The 16857-nt window shown below is 41.9% G+C and overlaps 1 protein-coding gene across 4 annotated transcripts in view; it reads right to left on the reverse strand.

Annotated features, from left to right (window-relative positions):
• The window catches only part of TRAPPC13 (trafficking protein particle complex subunit 13), a 47553-nt gene that overhangs the window by 15140 nt on the left and 15556 nt on the right, over window positions 1-16857 (reverse strand). For all 4 annotated transcript variants that reach the window (XM_040340215.1, XM_040340196.1, XM_040340207.1 and 1 more), the window contains exons 2-7: window positions 13711-13779; window positions 11681-11780; window positions 11056-11140; window positions 10784-10911; window positions 9052-9124; window positions 3052-3096 (exon numbers count right to left, since the gene is read on the reverse strand). In XM_040340215.1, the coding sequence (XP_040196149.1) occupies window positions 3052-3096; window positions 9052-9124; window positions 10784-10911; window positions 11056-11140; window positions 11681-11780; window positions 13711-13779 (500 nt within the window). The remainder of the gene's footprint in view (window positions 1-3051; window positions 3097-9051; window positions 9125-10783; window positions 10912-11055; window positions 11141-11680; window positions 11781-13710; window positions 13780-16857) is intronic.

Raw genomic sequence — 16857 nt, forward strand, 5'->3', positions numbered from 1 at the left:
TGACAGAAGTAGGCTATCCCTAAAATAATAAACAACAGGAATACATGGCATACGCGTCTGAATGTTAGGAAAGGGGCCCAATTCAGAAAGCTTTGATAGCACTAAAAAGACAGCTTTGCTGAAAAAAATACACGTATAAAAAATTGCCATTTATGACCTTTGATAATTCTAGTTCTTTGGCTGTCACGATTGATCCCATAATTTCTATACTTTGATATTATGATTGTGACTACAATGGTTAAAGGCTTCACCCTGACCTGACCTAAAACTAGACTTTTAGAGTGGTTGTCAGAAAAGTTATTTGGTGCTCATTTTTGCATTACAATAAGGCTACTTTCACACTGAGGTGCTTTTCAGGCGTTTTAGCACTAAAAATAGTGCCTGTAAAGCGCATCTCAAGCCAACTCAGTGTAAACGCCCAAATGTGCTAGCAGGACCGAAAAAAAATTCTGCAAGCAGCATCTTTGGGGTGGTGCGGGAGCAGATGCATACACCGCTCCTAAACCACCCCTGCCACTGAAATTAATTGGCAGCGCCTGCAAAGTGTTTCGACATCATCGCTTTGCGGGTGGTTTTAGCCCTTTTATTCGCTGGTAAAATGCCGCTAAAATGAGCGGCGCTTTACTGCTAGCGTGGGGCAGATTGCAGTGTAAAAGGGGTCAGAGGCAGCCCATTGAAACAAAGCTGCCAACAAACCCTCATGTGACAAAAATCAGATAGACACCAGTTTTGGCAATGCAACAAACTTCAATGGATTACTAAATGTGCGTTGCATGTGTGTGCAATTCAAAATAAATGGCACAGCAGCGGATGTAATGTGGACTGACGTGTTACTGCAACACATAACTGAGCCCTTAAGGTTTGCTAAAGTGAACTCTCTAGCAATATGATGATATGGCAAGAGGGGCCAACTGCATGCCTTAAAGTAAATCTGGTCTTTAGAGAAACATTAGGGATACCATGGCTGACATCCCTAGGAAATTGCCTGGCTCTTCTGATGAATTACTGGTTTTGATATTTTGGGGGTGATTTACTAAAACTGGAGAGCGCAAAATCTGTTGCAACTGTGCATAGAAACCAATTGATGTCAGAGAACCGCGTGGAGACGGTGACCAGGTGTCATACATTGGAAAAGATTGTGCCGAAATTCCAAAATTTCTTGCTTGCAAATATGGCAATTTTGCAAAGAGGCTGAATCTGAGCTTTAACTTATTACGTGAGTGAATCCTGCCTATGCTAAGATCCTGAGGGAGATCGGCTGCAGTTCTCATGACGTTTGGTGGAAGAGAGGATCTGTTTGGCGACGTGACCAGCTACCGTGGCTTTTCCTGAGTGATCCCTTGTGCGCTGAGCTCGCATGATCTCCGTGACAGAGATGCAACAAATTTGGTAAGCGATCCCTCTGCATATCATTTCTCGTCTGCTTGGTTGAAACATATGATGAAGATCTACTTCCTCATTTTTCTGATTGGGGAAAGTTTTTCACAGCCAACTTGAAATGGACACGGCCTTGCATTGAGTCGTATTGAACTTTTTTTAGCTAATAACATATCACCTATTTATTTGCACCTTGTTTTGCATTACTAATTGGTTGCGCAATTTACCTTACTTTTAACATGGAAACCAATCGGCTTCCAGGTTTTTTTGTTAAAAGCTTAATTGAACAAGCTGAAGTTGGATCCTGATTGGCTACCATACACCAGATTGTGCACTCTCCAGTTTTAGTAACCAATGAGATCCAAAAATATGTATGCAGCTCGGTAAAGGCGAGAAGATTTGCATGCTTGCTTTGGAACAGAGACCCAAAGTACTTAACGTGGAGGTTCACCCTATAAAAATTTCTAACACTGCATCCAGCCCAGTTGTGCATATAAAATGACACTGACCTTTTTTTCCCCGTAGATAGCGCTTAGCCGTGGAATTCACTGCGGCTTCCGGGTAGGGAATCCCGCGGGAGTGGGCGTTCCTATTGACGTGCCAATTGATTGACATGCTAAACGACGGCGCACACAGCGCGTCATGACTTCCCGAAGGAAGCTCGGGTCGGCTCGGCTCTATTCGGCGCCGGTGCGCAGGCGCCGAGCCGACCTTCCTTCGGGAAGTCGTGACGCGCTGTGTGCGCCGTCGTGCAGCATGTCAATCAATTGGCATGTCAATAGGAACTCCCGTGGGATTCCCTACCCGGAAGCCGCGGTGAATTCCACGGCTAAACGATATCTACGAAAAAAAAAAAAAAAAAAAGGTCAGTGTCATTTTATATGCACAACTGGGCTGGATGCAGTGTTAGAATTTTTTTATAAGGGTGAACGTCCACTTTAAGTCAGTGGGTGAATATATTCAGGAGCACCGGACAGCAATGGCTGGCTCCATGTTCTATTTTTTTTTGTGAAGTGAACAGCCTCAGATGATACACAGAGATGAACCAAATCTCCCTACATAAGTTTTACATCCTTATCTGCTGTCTTAATTTTTATATACTGTTTAGAAAGTTCAGAGTGTGTTAGGAAAGGTTCTCTTCCTGTTTAACACAGAGTGTGATGTCTGAGCATACAGCCAAGATAGCTAAAATTGCTGATTGGAGGAAAGGCACACACCCCCGCTCATCATAGGCAGAGACTCTCAGAGGTGTATTGTAACAGGGCTAGCTGCCTGGTAATTATTTATAGCAACCATCCCCGACAGAAATTTCAGGCTGTTTTTATCTGATGTGTCCCAGAATTTGTCAGGAGTTATCTGGCCAGAACGGGTCAGGATAGAGCTATGGGACTTAGCTCTTTGAAGAGAGATAACAAAATACTGCAGATCAAATATCATGAAACTGGGTTTACATCAACTTTAAGAACGAAAGAAACCCTAGACTGTTGTGTTACCAGCAGATCTCCAGGTACACTACCTTAGGCCTGTTAATTTTGGTAAACTGTCAGTGTCACAAAAAACCTAGTACTGACGAACCTCCACCTATATTCATGGTAAAATAGCAAGCACACTCTACAAAATGTAGATTTCTACAAAAACCCTTTACTACTGCACATGTAAAGAACAATGACTCACCTCCGCATTATAAAATTTGGTCTTCACATCGAGAGGTTTGAGGACCTGCATGAAGACAGAAGGCATGTTAAACAGTGACCGAGTAGCCCGTTTTTCCATTTCAAGAAAGGACAGGGGTGTTTGTGTCACGGCGTTGTGTATTACTACACTAGTAAAGCTCAGTCTATTCAGTTTTTGTTCAACTGCTGGGCACAGAGGCAACACTTAATGCATGTTTTCTTAGGACATTCCACAAGAGTCGGTGTGGAACACTGAACTTTGTTGCTTTGTCTGTCAGCGATTTCACAAACAGGTCACTCTAAATAATACTATTTTCCTACCCCAAAATATAAAGCGATACATGCATATGCATTTTCAAGCTTTTTTTTTTTTAAAAAAACAACCCTAAAGCACACCAGATGTCAGTTAACTGCTGCAGGGATTGGTCCTACTTGTCCCCATACCAATATCTTATGTCAGTACTGAAAGGCCACTGAGCATCCCACCAGCCCCAGCAAGCTCCTGGTCCTCCATATCTTCAGGCTGAATAGAACACAATGCTAGGCAGTGGTTTTACATTAAAGCTAATGCTGCCTTGTGGGAACAAATGGTAAATGCTAAAAATGTACCAGCAACTGTGTAAAGGCTTTTTGTACACGTTAGTCTTTGTAAAGTTGAATGACTGCCATATAGCTAAAAACAAAAGATCAGTCCTGTTATATGAAAAGGGGCCTATATCTCTACCTGCTTGCTGGAAAAAAATAAAGAAATATTAATATGCAACATTACCTTGTAAAAATTTAAAAAAAAAATTACATTTTGTAAATTCCTAAACAGAACAAACTAGGAAAATACAAAACGCTATATATTGCTTTTAAGCAGAGATAAGCCAGAAGCAATCTGTATTGCTAAAGAGGGATAGCAAAGAGGCACAATGCTGATCAAGTGACAAGGCATTGCTATAGGGTTATAGCATTTAAAAATGGTCGGCTTCCTGCAAGCATGGCAACTTAGGAACCAAATAAAATTGCTGTCACTTAATTTATCATGACAAATTTGAAACTGCTTACAGACAAATGTGCCTTTACGAAACTTTCAGACGTGTCCAATCCAAAATGACAAGGTCAAATAAATGCCAAGCAGCTAATCAAACATTAACCACTTAAGGACCTTGGCTGTTTTTCAGATTTGCCATTTACAAGACTAAAACAGTTTTTTTTGCTAGAAAATTACTTAAAACCCCCAAATATTTATATATATATATATATATATATATACACACATTTTTTTTTTCTAACACCCTAGAGCAGGGATATGCAATTAGCGGACCTCCTGATGTTGCAAAACTACAAATCCCATCATGCCTCTGCCTTTGGGTGTCATGCTCGTGGCTGTCAGAGCCTTGCTATGCCTCATGGGATTTGTAGTTCTGCAACAGCTGGAGGTCCGCTAATTGCATATCCCCGTCCTAGAGAATAAAATGGCGGTCATTGCAATACTTTTTGTCACATCGTATTTGCGCAGCGGTCTTACAAGCGCACTTTTTTTGGAAAAAATTCTATTTTTTTAATTAAAAAATAAGACAATAGTAAAGTTAGCCCAATTTTTTTTATATATTGTGAAAGATAATGTTACGCCGAGTAAAATGATACCCAACATGTCACGCTTCAAAATTGCACCCGCTCGTGGAATGGCGTCAAACTTTTACCCTTAAAAATCTCCATAGGCGACGTTTAAAAAATTCTATAGGTTGCATCTTTTGAGCTACAGAGGAGGTCTAAGGCTAGAATTATTGCTCTTGCTCCAACGATACCTCACTTGTGTGGTTTGAACACCGTTTTCATATGCGGGCGCTACTCACGTATGCGTTCGCTTCTGCGCGCAAGCTCGTCAGGACGGCGCGCTTTAAAACATTTTTTTTTTTGGTTTTCTTATTTATTTTATTAATTTTTACACGAAAAAAAAAAAATCGATCACTTTTATTCCTGTTGTAATGGAAAAAAGCATGACAGGTCCTCTTAAATATGAGATCTGGGGTCAAAAAGACCTCCGATATATTTAGACTTAAATGCAAAAAAAATAAATTGTTGTCATTTGAAAAAATGACAACTAGAAAATATTGCTTTAAAAAGCACGGGCGGAAGGGATGTTTTGACGTCACTTCCGCTATGCTATGGGGAAGGGTGGGGGCCATCTTGCCCTCACTCGTATCCCAGCCGACCAGGGGACAGAACCCGATCGCCTCCGCCGCTACCGACGGCTCCGGTAAACGGCGGAGGGCGCGGGAGAGGGGGAACCGTTATCGTTTACAGGACCGCTCACAGTAAAGATGGATATCTCGGTTGTGGCAGCAGCTGCTGCCGTTACCGAGATATCCATCTTTAAAGTACCAACGTTTATGTACATGAGCGGGTCCTTAAGTGGTTAAAACTGTCTGTCCACAATGAATATAAAATTATTATTTTGAGCCAGAAAAAACCCCATCTCTAGATATAAGCACAATGCATGGCTCACATCTCAAACATTTTTGAAAGGAAATCTGAACTCAACCGAGGATGCCATTGTGGACTTTCCTTCTCAAAATAAATACCTGGATACTGTGCTGACCAGCAGTGGAGTTTCAATACTTCATGGTCTCGAAGCAGATTCACAGTTTATTCACTTTCTTGATCTGTATGTTTGTTAGGTTACCATCTCAGAGTATTGAAGTCAGAGAACTAAGCAACTAGCACCTGAGATGCCAGGTATCACTGTTGAGCTCTCTGGAGACATAATGGGCTTATCAACGAAACAAAGAAAGAGGGTGCCAATCTGATGACCCCAATAATGTTCATTCCCTCCCCCATTTCCCCAGACCAATAGTACCGACTCACCATAAGGATTGAAACATGAAGTTCTATTAACTCTACTAAGAAGGAAGTCAACGCTCAACAGAAATATGCCAGAACTAGCAGAAATTCCTGACTCGTTAGTGTGGGCTAGATACGGAATAATATACCTATACCAAGTCTTATCTAACCCCGGGCTCAAACTGTTTCAGGCACTTAGAGAGGAATTTTCACTCCCACAGCATCTAACATTTAAATACCTGCAGCTCCGCCATGCCCTCAGAACCAAGATACCATCTCTGAACGTAGAGACGGAACCCCCACCAGTGCTGACTATAGTTCTGGGAAGTGACTCTTCCAAACTTATATCGCACCTGTACTACGACATTAGACACCGGGGTACAGTAGCCATCACTCAGAAGGCCAAAACGGCATGGGAACAGGATGTAGGCCCAATAGTAGACTCAGACTGGGATGAGATACTTGAGGGAACCAAGGCTGCGTCCCCTAAGTTATCAGATAGGCTGACACAACTTTATATTGTCCACAGGGCCTACCCAACACCATTGAGACTGGCAAAGTTCCAACATACATCCAATCCAAAATGTCGCCTGTGTCAAACCACATCTGGCACGTTTTACCATCTCATATGGAGCTGTCCAAATATTCAGACGTACTGGACGCAGGTTGTCCGTTTTTCTGCATGACAACATGGGATCCCCTGTGGCGCTTGACCCCAAGCTGTGTATTCTGGGGCTATTGCCGGATACAGAGGGTGATAAATATCACACAATTTTCCTTTTTGAATCATTTTTAGCAGGTAAAGTGATTGCCCAGAGATGGATGCAGGATTTGACCCCCACTCTGCGGATGTGGAAAAGGGGCTGTTAATGACACTATGCCTTTCAAAAAACTGATTTACACACACTGGGGTTCAGCACAAAAATATTCCAAGGTGTGGGACAGATGGCTAGAGGATGGAGAAACCTGTGTCTGAATCTGCCTAACCCGGAGGATGCCCTAATTGGCTCTCTCATAGAGTACTTATACTTCTGTATCACACCCTGCCTAAACTTTGGTCCAGAGGATAATATGTTTTATTGTCCTTGTAAATATGCGAATGTACAACCAGTGATATCTAGGCAAAAAAGATGATCACACATTTCACCATGTGAAAATGTACTTGAATGTCCTGTCATTTTGTGCTTTATATTAATAAAGTTGTTTTTTCCCAAGTAAAAAAAGAAAAAAAAAAAGAAGAAGGAAGTCATCCTTCTCACATAATGGGTTTCATTTAAAGGTTAACTTGTATTTTTACACATCATTTTCTGATTACACCTGAAAGTGGTTAGCTTAACAAAGATAACTTTCTTGTTGTGTGTTTGAAAGCTGTTCTGTTTCGCTCAGAATTTAGTTATGCCTGCACATGGGGGCTGTCATATTTGTCCGTTACATGTGAAGCTGGCTCTGCTTCTTCTTCTAGTAGTACTGCACAGTGGTTGTGCTCTACTGTTCCTCTTCCCCAATGGAAGTCTATCAGTAGGTGAACAAGAAAAGAAGTTGGGACTTTAAATGAGATGCGATTTGATGCAAACAGTAGTAAAGTAATAAATGCGTAATAACCAAGCTCAAACTTACCATCCAAACAGCAGAGAGCCGTGGAGTGGCCTGTAGCTTATCCATGCATTTGCAAATGTGTGCAACCAATCCTCTGCTTTTAACATACAGTTAGACAGTTGAAGGTGGCTTGCTGTTTGGATGGTAAGTTTGAGCTTGGTTATTACGCATTTATTACTTTACTACTGTTTGCATCAAATCGTATCTCATTTAAAGTCCCAACTTCTTTTCTTGTTTCAATTTCGGGGATGGAGGCATGTGCTGGTGCGGCAGTCTACATGCCTCATTCAAAGTCCCCAACCATTTCTATGTCATCAGTAGGTGAACTGACATAAAACAATGCACTCTCTGTGGCCAACGCTTATTTCAGGAGTTGTTAATCAAGAAAACTGAGAGGATTGAAGTAAACATATAGCCAATAGAGGCAAATCCGCCAGTCGTCATATAACACATGTAGCGCCCTGCTCCCAAATGACTGGGCGCCATGTCAAATTTAGAGGGTGTCTGAGCCGATAATGTGACTGTATGATTTATTCTAAATTAGCCTCTGTCCTGGCAGTGGCTGTGCCTGATAGCAGTTTCCCACTGTTGCCTGTAGGTGGCGATACCCCCACAGGTCAGTGCTGGAACATAGGCAAGCCATAGACTATTGAGTGTCTCTCCTCAGGAACAGCCCAGTGGGAATGGTGCCCCCCTATGCATGCCAGGGAGGGATATTTAAGGAGCAGATGCCATATTTTGGGGCCCTTCGCCTCGTGGCCCTCCTGACGCAAGGAATGTGTTGTGCGATTTCCAGCCCTGGGACCATGTTGGCCCGAGTCTGCATCTCTAGCAGTAGGCCCAGTTATGCTGACTGTGGCCTACGAATCAAGAGGGATACCAAGCTATCCATCTAGGTGAAGGAAGCAAAACTTAATGAAGGAAACCGGGGGAGAACCTGCCCTGGAGGAGACCAAGCGGAAGGCTTATGTCTCGGGATAGGCCTGGTGACCTTATTAAGGAGGATCCACAACTCAAGTCGTCTTACAGTTCGCCGGGTTGGCTTAAAAGCTCTTTAACTATAAGGCTGGAAGTTTCCGGGTTACATCCTGTGGCAGAGGATTCCGGACTGTTCATTTTGTTCCCAATCAGTCTGTGGCAGAGACTGTTTTTGAACTGGTTCGTGCATCATTCCGGCTGCTAGGTCAGGTGAGAGGGGTCTAACCGGGTGAGCAATACCCACTCAAGTGGAGTTGTGAATGACTTTGGAGTGTAGGGGTTTTTATCCGGTGATCTGTACCGTGTACCTGAACCTTCCCTTCCCCCTTCTTCACAAGTTTTGAACAAAAGAATAAAACCTGACAGTTAGAGGTTTTACATCTTGTGTGGACATTGGAGTTCTTTCAGACTTTCTTCCCCTAGACGACAAATGTTGAGGTAACGTGCAGGCCCGAAATCTAACCAGCAGCTCCTACGGGGGTAGTGCTACACACATAACCATAAATGAAGACTGTCAGATAAAAGTTATGTTTAACATTACAAATACAATTCAATGCAAGATCCATTTGCTCAAAATATTGTAATTTGTAAACCTCACCTGGAATTTGAAGAACTTTCTGAAGTACATCTTCTCGCCTGTCTGCGTGGTGTAACTTACAGCACACACCAATCTGGAACAAAGAAATGTGTATTTTTATTAGCAGTGTTTTCACTACAAGAACACACGGCAAAACAGAGGGAAATTTACCCAGACTGGAGCAGTCAGAATCTAGAGAAGCTGTGCAACCTTTCAATTTTAAAGCTTAAAAGGAAAAAAGTACAGCCAAAGCTTGGTTTTGCTGTACTTCTCCTGTGGATCACAGGAGTGCAGTTCATTCTGCACTCTTGTGACCAGTTTTCAGCAGACGGCTGACGTCACTCAGCGGTCCAGGATGGGAAAAGATCGCAACCATATAGTCGAGATCCACCCAGATGCCTGTACCGGCGCCTTGCTCAGCAAGCCGCCAAGAGCCTGAGCCAAAACTCCCATCCCCTCCACAGCCCAGAGCTCTAGTGAACGCAGGGAGGCAGAGCAGAAAGCCAATGACTGACAGTCACCAGCTCTCTGCTCACAGAGCACTGAAAACAGAGCAATCGGTGGTGCTTGATCACTTGGTTCTCAGTCTTTAAGCTGGCGGGGGACAAATGCAGGATCGAACCGATGCTGCATCCACCTAGGTACAATTAAAAAAAAATAAAAAACCTCAACTTCTCTTTTAAGGGCCCTTGCACATGGGTATTTAGTCTGGGGAAAAAAAAAGAACCAGGAAAGTTAACCCCAATTTGTTTTGTATAATGTGAAAGATTTTACGTCGCGAGAATTATGGTCTTTATTTTAAGCAAAAAATGTGTAATTCTCATTTTGCCCAGAATCGTGCAGCTCTAATTGTCTTATTTTGATTTTTGTGTGGTCTTTGTATCTTCGTAATTTCCCTTTTGGACTAATAAAGTATTCTGAATCTGAACAGAAGACAGACATACAAATATAAGCTGAATCACCATCATCATTAATTTCTTAGGGCATGCCATTTAGATCAGTCTGTCAGTTTGCAAGGATATTTACATCCACCTACTCCTAGAGCATCCAATCAGGTCCTCCTAAAAAATTGACAGGTGGACCAGATTGGAAAACCCATGTGAAAAGGGCCACAAAGAGAAGTCCAGGGCAGACAAAATGGAATATCTATGGGTGCTTTCACACGGACCTCCACCTGCTCAGCGGGGGATCGATCCACTGATGCCCGCTGAGATCCGTCTCCGCTCACTGTGCTGAGACGGACTTGACAGAGCCTCCTCTATGGGGAGATCGGATAAAAACCGATTGCCTGTCCTTTTTCATCCAATCAGATTGACAGATAGAAAATAGGGTGACCATCCGTCTGTCTGGATTTCATGGACAGGATCTGATCGGATAGCAGCGGATATCAGCAGACATGTCACCACTGACATCCGCCGCTCCATAAGAATGAATGGAGGCTCCCCATCAGGTCTGCCTGAAGAACTGACAGGTGGACCTGATCGGAAAGCCCATATGAAAAGGGGTCTTATGCTGAATTGTTTACAGCTAGCATGGTGTGGTTGGATAGAAGAAAATCCTTGCACTTGAAATACAGTGAATCTGGAGAATCGCCAATTTGATCATTTTTGATTCACCCAAACATCCTAAATGTGTTTTTTGCATATATATTTTTTTAAAAGCATCAATAAAAATTAGCACTGAAATTAACCAATCACTGGCCTAAACTGTATAGTTTTCCTAAAAAAATATATATTTTAACCGTTTTGCTTACATGTGTGTGCCGATCTCTTTAACTTCATGATGAATAACATCATCTATACAGCTGTCCGGTCTCAGTTCAGCCACCACAGCACTAGATGCAGACAGGTTGAGCCGCTGGGAACTTGTCTGCAGGTCTGCCTGTAGAAAGCATGTAATACATTCATGAGTACCATACAAGGGTATTTTCACACTGAAATTTACCTCCCTCACCCATTGGTCACATTAAAGGATGACCATTTTAATGCCATAGCACAAAAAACGTTATGACTAGAAATGACCTACCTTGACCTGTATGTCTTTGACTATTTGATTGCTGTCATTGTGAACACTGATGTAGCTAGAGAATGTTTCACCTAGGAAGATGTTTCTTCATTTCCATTTGCAATAAATGGATTGAATTGAACGTAAAAGAAAGAGAAAAAAAAAAAGTTATGCTTGCATTATAAGACTTACCCTTGGGTTCTAAGAAAACAGAACATTTTAGGCCTAGGATGAGTCACATAAGCCACTTTAGGGCTGCATTCAAACATGATCGCGAGTGGAATCGCTACGATTCCACCCCGCAATTTCAAATGGCTGCAAAACGCAGGACGCGTTGGCAATACACTACTTCTAATGGCACCCCAATCACAGAAGTAATAGCATCGCAAACTTGTCCTGCATTTTGCAGCCATTTGAATTGCGGGGGCAGAATCGTGTTGATTCTGCCTGCGATCATGTGTGAGTGCAGCCTAAAGTTGCCGATTGGAATTGAGTGTAAATTTTCCTTGCACATGTAGTAAACCAACATGGGTGGCACAGAATTAAAGGAAAGCATGCCTGAGGGCTGGAGTGTGACTAATCCCAATTGTGAGTATAATTTGATGCTGCTAAATAGTCACTGCAACTGTAAAGAGAAGGGTCATACCCAAAATTCTGTGGCAATGTTAACATTTCTCCCAGCATTAATATTTCTGCTCCTTTCACTGTAGAAGGGTCATCTTTCATGAGGTTATTAAACAAGTCACCTACACACAGACAGAACAAAATAACTATTAAGAGACATTTTCCAAGTATAAAAACAGCATCATTTACATAATCAAACTGCTACACATACAAGAAAGTCTAGTGCTGAAATTACACCAAGCACCATACTTCCTGCTGTCTAGAATTGTACATTTCTTGTTTACCATGAAACAGTCCAGGCTGCTTGTCAATCAATAGTTATAGACACTTTATAGGAATCCTTTCCTAAGAAAATCACAGAGGCCCTTTGTGCCGACTACCTCTAGAACTTTTCTGGGTGTTATGTTGATCCTCTGGCTTCAACGCTTTGGGGTTAATTTACTAACACTGCAGAGTGCAAAATCTGGTGCAGCTTTGCTCCTTAGCCAATCAGCTTCTAATTCCAGCTTGTTTAATTGAGTTTTGACAAAAAAATGGAAGACGATTGGTTTCTATGAAGCGCTGCACACTAGCCCGACTCCAAAGTCATGTGACTTTCAGTGCGACTTTGAAATCCGACTTTGATGTGAGATTTTACACTCTGTGGCATTGAAGTTGTATCAAAGTAGTGCAGGAACCTTTTCAAAAGTCGGAGCAACTCGTGTCGATCAGTTAGGACGGCTCTCATAGGGAAACATTTAATTTGACATGTCATGCAACTTGCGCCCTCACAAGTCGGATCCCCATGTCGCACCAGTGTGACCCAAGCCTTAATCAAACTCTGAGTCACTGACCCAAAGCAAGTATGCAGAAAAGTCAAAAGTCCTTAGCTTAGGGGTCAGCAGCCTTTTCCAAACCAAACGGTTTATCAAAAGTTTGCAAAGCTATTTGTCCAGTGAAAGTGCACATAAACGTGTTCTGTGAGAATGTGGCAAAAAAATAAAATGTATAAGGCAATTCCGTGTGCTGGTCAAAGGTTTTTCAAATATCACATTTGTGAATTATTATTAATTTTTCTTAGGCGCCTGCAGAGCATTGCACCCGCAATCAGTGGATCGCGGCTGCAATGTCAGGCTCCTGCACACACTACGTCCATTTTTTTTGCCTGCGTCTCCTTATGGACTTTTATTTCCAAAGCTGGAGGAAGAGTATGAACTACAAGGGATCAATTGAGCACTACCGGCTGTCTGTCGTGGTGGCAGACAGGACTTGTAGTTTCTTCATTCACAGATTCCTGTGAATTATGTAGGGAATAGCAAAGGCAGCATTGTTCGCTCAGTGCAGGATGTTAGGAGCTCCCTGAATATCTGTCAGGGTCACCAGGTATTCCTGTATACGCAAAGCATTTTTAAAGACTAAACATGGGTAAATGTGCACGTATTGCTGAGATGACTGAATGCGTTTATAGATTTGCCCACTTTATGGGCCTGTGTTGGCGGTCTTTGGGCTTGTGTCAATGGCATCAGTTTGGGGTGCTTCAGAGATCATTTAGAATTAATTTTCAGGTACATTTAACATCATTCTAACCTGCTTCAACCTGTCCTAGTCATGGAAATGTACAACACAATTGAAGTGGATAAAAGTCAGTCGACACATGCCCTAAGACCCCATACACACTATTAGATTTTCTGAAGATTTTTGTCTTCAGATTTGCCAGAACCATGTAGTGTAAGGGCTTGCCTGATTGCATACAAATTGAAACTCTCAAGGTTTGATCTCATATTATATGGTTTTTGTAAATCTGAAGACAAGAATCTGCAGAAAATCTAAGGGGTCTAAGGCAAATCAAATACTTGATTAAATGAATCAACTCATTGATGTTTTATTTTTAAATTCAGTAATTTTTTTTATTGTTTTCAACAACATCATATACAAATTAGAGCATTCTACATTCGAAAAATCAGATACAGTAGGCATACACATATTACATCATCCATTAACCCCCCCCCCCCCCCCCCCAAACAAAAAACTCATTGATGTTTGCTTTTTTGTTTAATGCAGAAAACATTTTACCTGGAAGGTCTCGTTCTTCACATGTTACTGGGATATTGGTAAATAAAGTTGGTTTTGTGAGACGCATCACTGGAAAGAGAAAAGGGGGGGGGGGGGAATAAAAATTGCATTTTCAGTCATTGTTTTTTTTCTTCTATTTACAAAGCGCAACATTTCAAGCAGCGCTTTACAGTCCTTTCATACAATCAGCGTAGACACTGAACAGATACAGAAATAACCTACCTTGATGCATTATCTCAGGGGTCTCCAAACTTTTGAAACAAAAGGGCCAGTTTACTGCCCTTCAAACTTTAGCGGGAGTAAACAATGCCAAAGCTTGGTGGTTGGTAGGAGATAAAAAAAATTACATCATTGGTGTCAGTGGGAGGAATAGTACCCCATTGTTGGAGTCAGTGGGAGGAATAGTACCCCATTGTTGGAGTCAGTGGGAGGAATAGTACCCCATTGTTGGAGTCAGTGGGAGGAATAGTACCCCATTGTTGGAGTCAGTGGGAGGAATAGTACCCCATTGTTGGTGTCAGTGGGAGGAATAAGGCTGGCTAAAGGCAAGCAAAGGGCCATATTTGGAGACCCCTGAATTAGAATGTGGATGAGAACTTTGCCATCCGGAAGAAACCCATACAAAAAGGAGAAAATATAAACCCAATGCAGAAAAGCATGTAATCAGGCCATGGACAGCATGGCCGCTAGCGGCCGAAAAGCGACGCAAAACCGAGCGCCGCTGCAGTGTGAAAAGGGTCTTGCATTTAATTTAGACTAGCAAGTTTAGCCCACCTGTAATGGGCAATGACCATAAAGATTGCTGACAGGTAGGATTTTTTATGACAGAAGAGGCTATATGGCAGTGATGACAAACCTTTACACCCCAGTTGTTTGGGAACTACATTTCCCATAATGCTACACTGCAGAGTGCATGAGGTATCATGAGAAATGTAGTTCCAAAACATCTGGGGTGCCAAGGTTCGCCATCACTGCTCTATGGGGTTCATTTACTATAGGCAAATAGACTGTACTCTTTTGCAAGAGCAGTTGTTCCAGAGCTTGGTAAATGAAGGGAAGCTCTGCTGACTTCCATCATCCAATCATGTGCGAGCAAAAATGTTGTTTATTTTCTCTGCATGTAAAATGGGTATTCTTTATAGGGTTGACCCAATAATCGGTATACTGAATACTCATGAAAAAGGTCAGATACTCAAAACCAATACCTTTGTGGTGCGATCTGAGCCCATACAAAATGAATGGGCTCAAATGGTACTGCAGAGAATCGCATGCAATTTAAACAGGAATGTGGTCCAATTTTGTTAAAAAACAAAAACAGGAATGTGGTGCAAGCACTGTAGGCATGCACCGAAATATCGGCCGATAATAAGGTTATCTGCGTTTGACCAAATACGCATCAAAAATGTGCCAAGCAGAATTTCTAAACACTGCAACGTACCATTGTGAAGACATGCGTATCATTTTAAAAAAGGGATGTAATTTTCTTGAGCTTTTTTTTTAAACGCAAACGCACTTCATAAAACTGCTCAGTGTGCTCAAAAAAATATAAAACATTTCTTCATAAATATAGACCAATATGTATTCTGCTACATATGGTTGGTAAAAAATAAAAAAATAACAATAAGTGTATATTATTGATTGGTTTGCACAAAAGTTATAGTGTCTACAAACTATGGGATATATACTAGAATATTTTATTAATTTTTTTTATTTTAATACTAGTAATGGTGGTGATCAGTGACTTATAGCGGGACTGCAATATTGTGGCGGACAATTGGACGCCGATTGACACTTTTGACACTCTGTGGGAACCAGTGACACTAATACAGTGATCAGTGCGAAAAATATGCACTGTCACTGTACAAATAACACTGGCTAGGAAGGAGTTAAATATCTAGAGTGATCAAAGTATTAAACGTATATCTAACCAGTGCTTATGTGTGCTGTTTTTACTAAGGATCCGATGGATTTTCTTTCCCTGCAAAGAAAATCCATCACATCCATGCTGACAGAACAGAGCTCTGCCTTGTTTACATAGGCAGAGCTCTGTCCTGTGTCTCTCCTCGCTGATCAGCTGATGTGGCGTCTAATCACAGCGCCAGCCACCTACCTGGAAGTGCCAGATCACGTACTAGGTACGGGATCCTGCCGTAGTATTAAGTATGTGGGGTGGTCGGCAAGCAGTTAAAGCCGGGTCACATTTCCATTAATAAACTAAAAAAACAACTCTGGGTCTGCAAGTGAACCATGACTATGTTCACTTTGAATACCCAATCATGTGTAAAGGGTAATGGGATAAAATAAAAAAACAGGATTTTCTAAAGTACAAAACCAGGTATTTATGAACCTTCGCTAGTTCAAAAAATAAAAAATCTAAAAATAGTGAAAATCCTGTGACTAGTTAAACCAAATAGTTAAATATATGGTGATAAGCACCATTCATGAAGAAGTGCAATTTACATATAACCACTAAGCGACACAAATATATCTAAATCAATACAACATATTGACAGTCCAAGTGAGCCAAAAGGTTAAAGTAGTCCGCAGGTGTGTGATGAAAAAGAATCTTCCGACTAACAGTGATATCAACCACGCTGTGTTTAGACCAACAGGAGACCTCCACCACAGATAGTACTGACTCTTACCAGAATTCAGTAAAAATTAGGCATGAATATCAGATCCAGCAGCAACATACAGGGTAATCTTCAACCAGCAGTATCCATAAATGAATATTCACCAATAGAATCCAGGCTCCATAGATGCAAAGGAAACACCAAGAGAGGAATATAGTGTAATACTGCGCTGGTTTATTGTAGCATAAAAAAAGCCAAATGCTTACTTACATTTCCAAAGAAAGAGATAGGCATCAAGCGGACATAAAATCAGGTACAAGGTAAAAAAAACACAGCCGGCCGGACTGTGTATAGGCGTGCGTCCGGATATCCGGATCCTTACACCTGGTAAACGCGGCAACGTCAGAGCGTCTCCTCCCGACGTTTCGTCACAATGGGGACGTGTTCACGGGGTAAGGAGACGCCCCAACCTGCCGCACATATAACAGATACAGGGGCGGAGCCAACCAGGGAGCAGATCTGGTCACGATCGTTAATCCTCCATTTTGACTCCTGGAAACCCGCAGTTCCTGCT

The sequence above is a fragment of the Rana temporaria genome, chromosome 1 (assembly GCF_905171775.1).
Source record: "Rana temporaria chromosome 1, aRanTem1.1, whole genome shotgun sequence".
Lineage (NCBI taxonomy): Eukaryota > Metazoa > Chordata > Amphibia > Anura > Ranidae > Rana > Rana temporaria.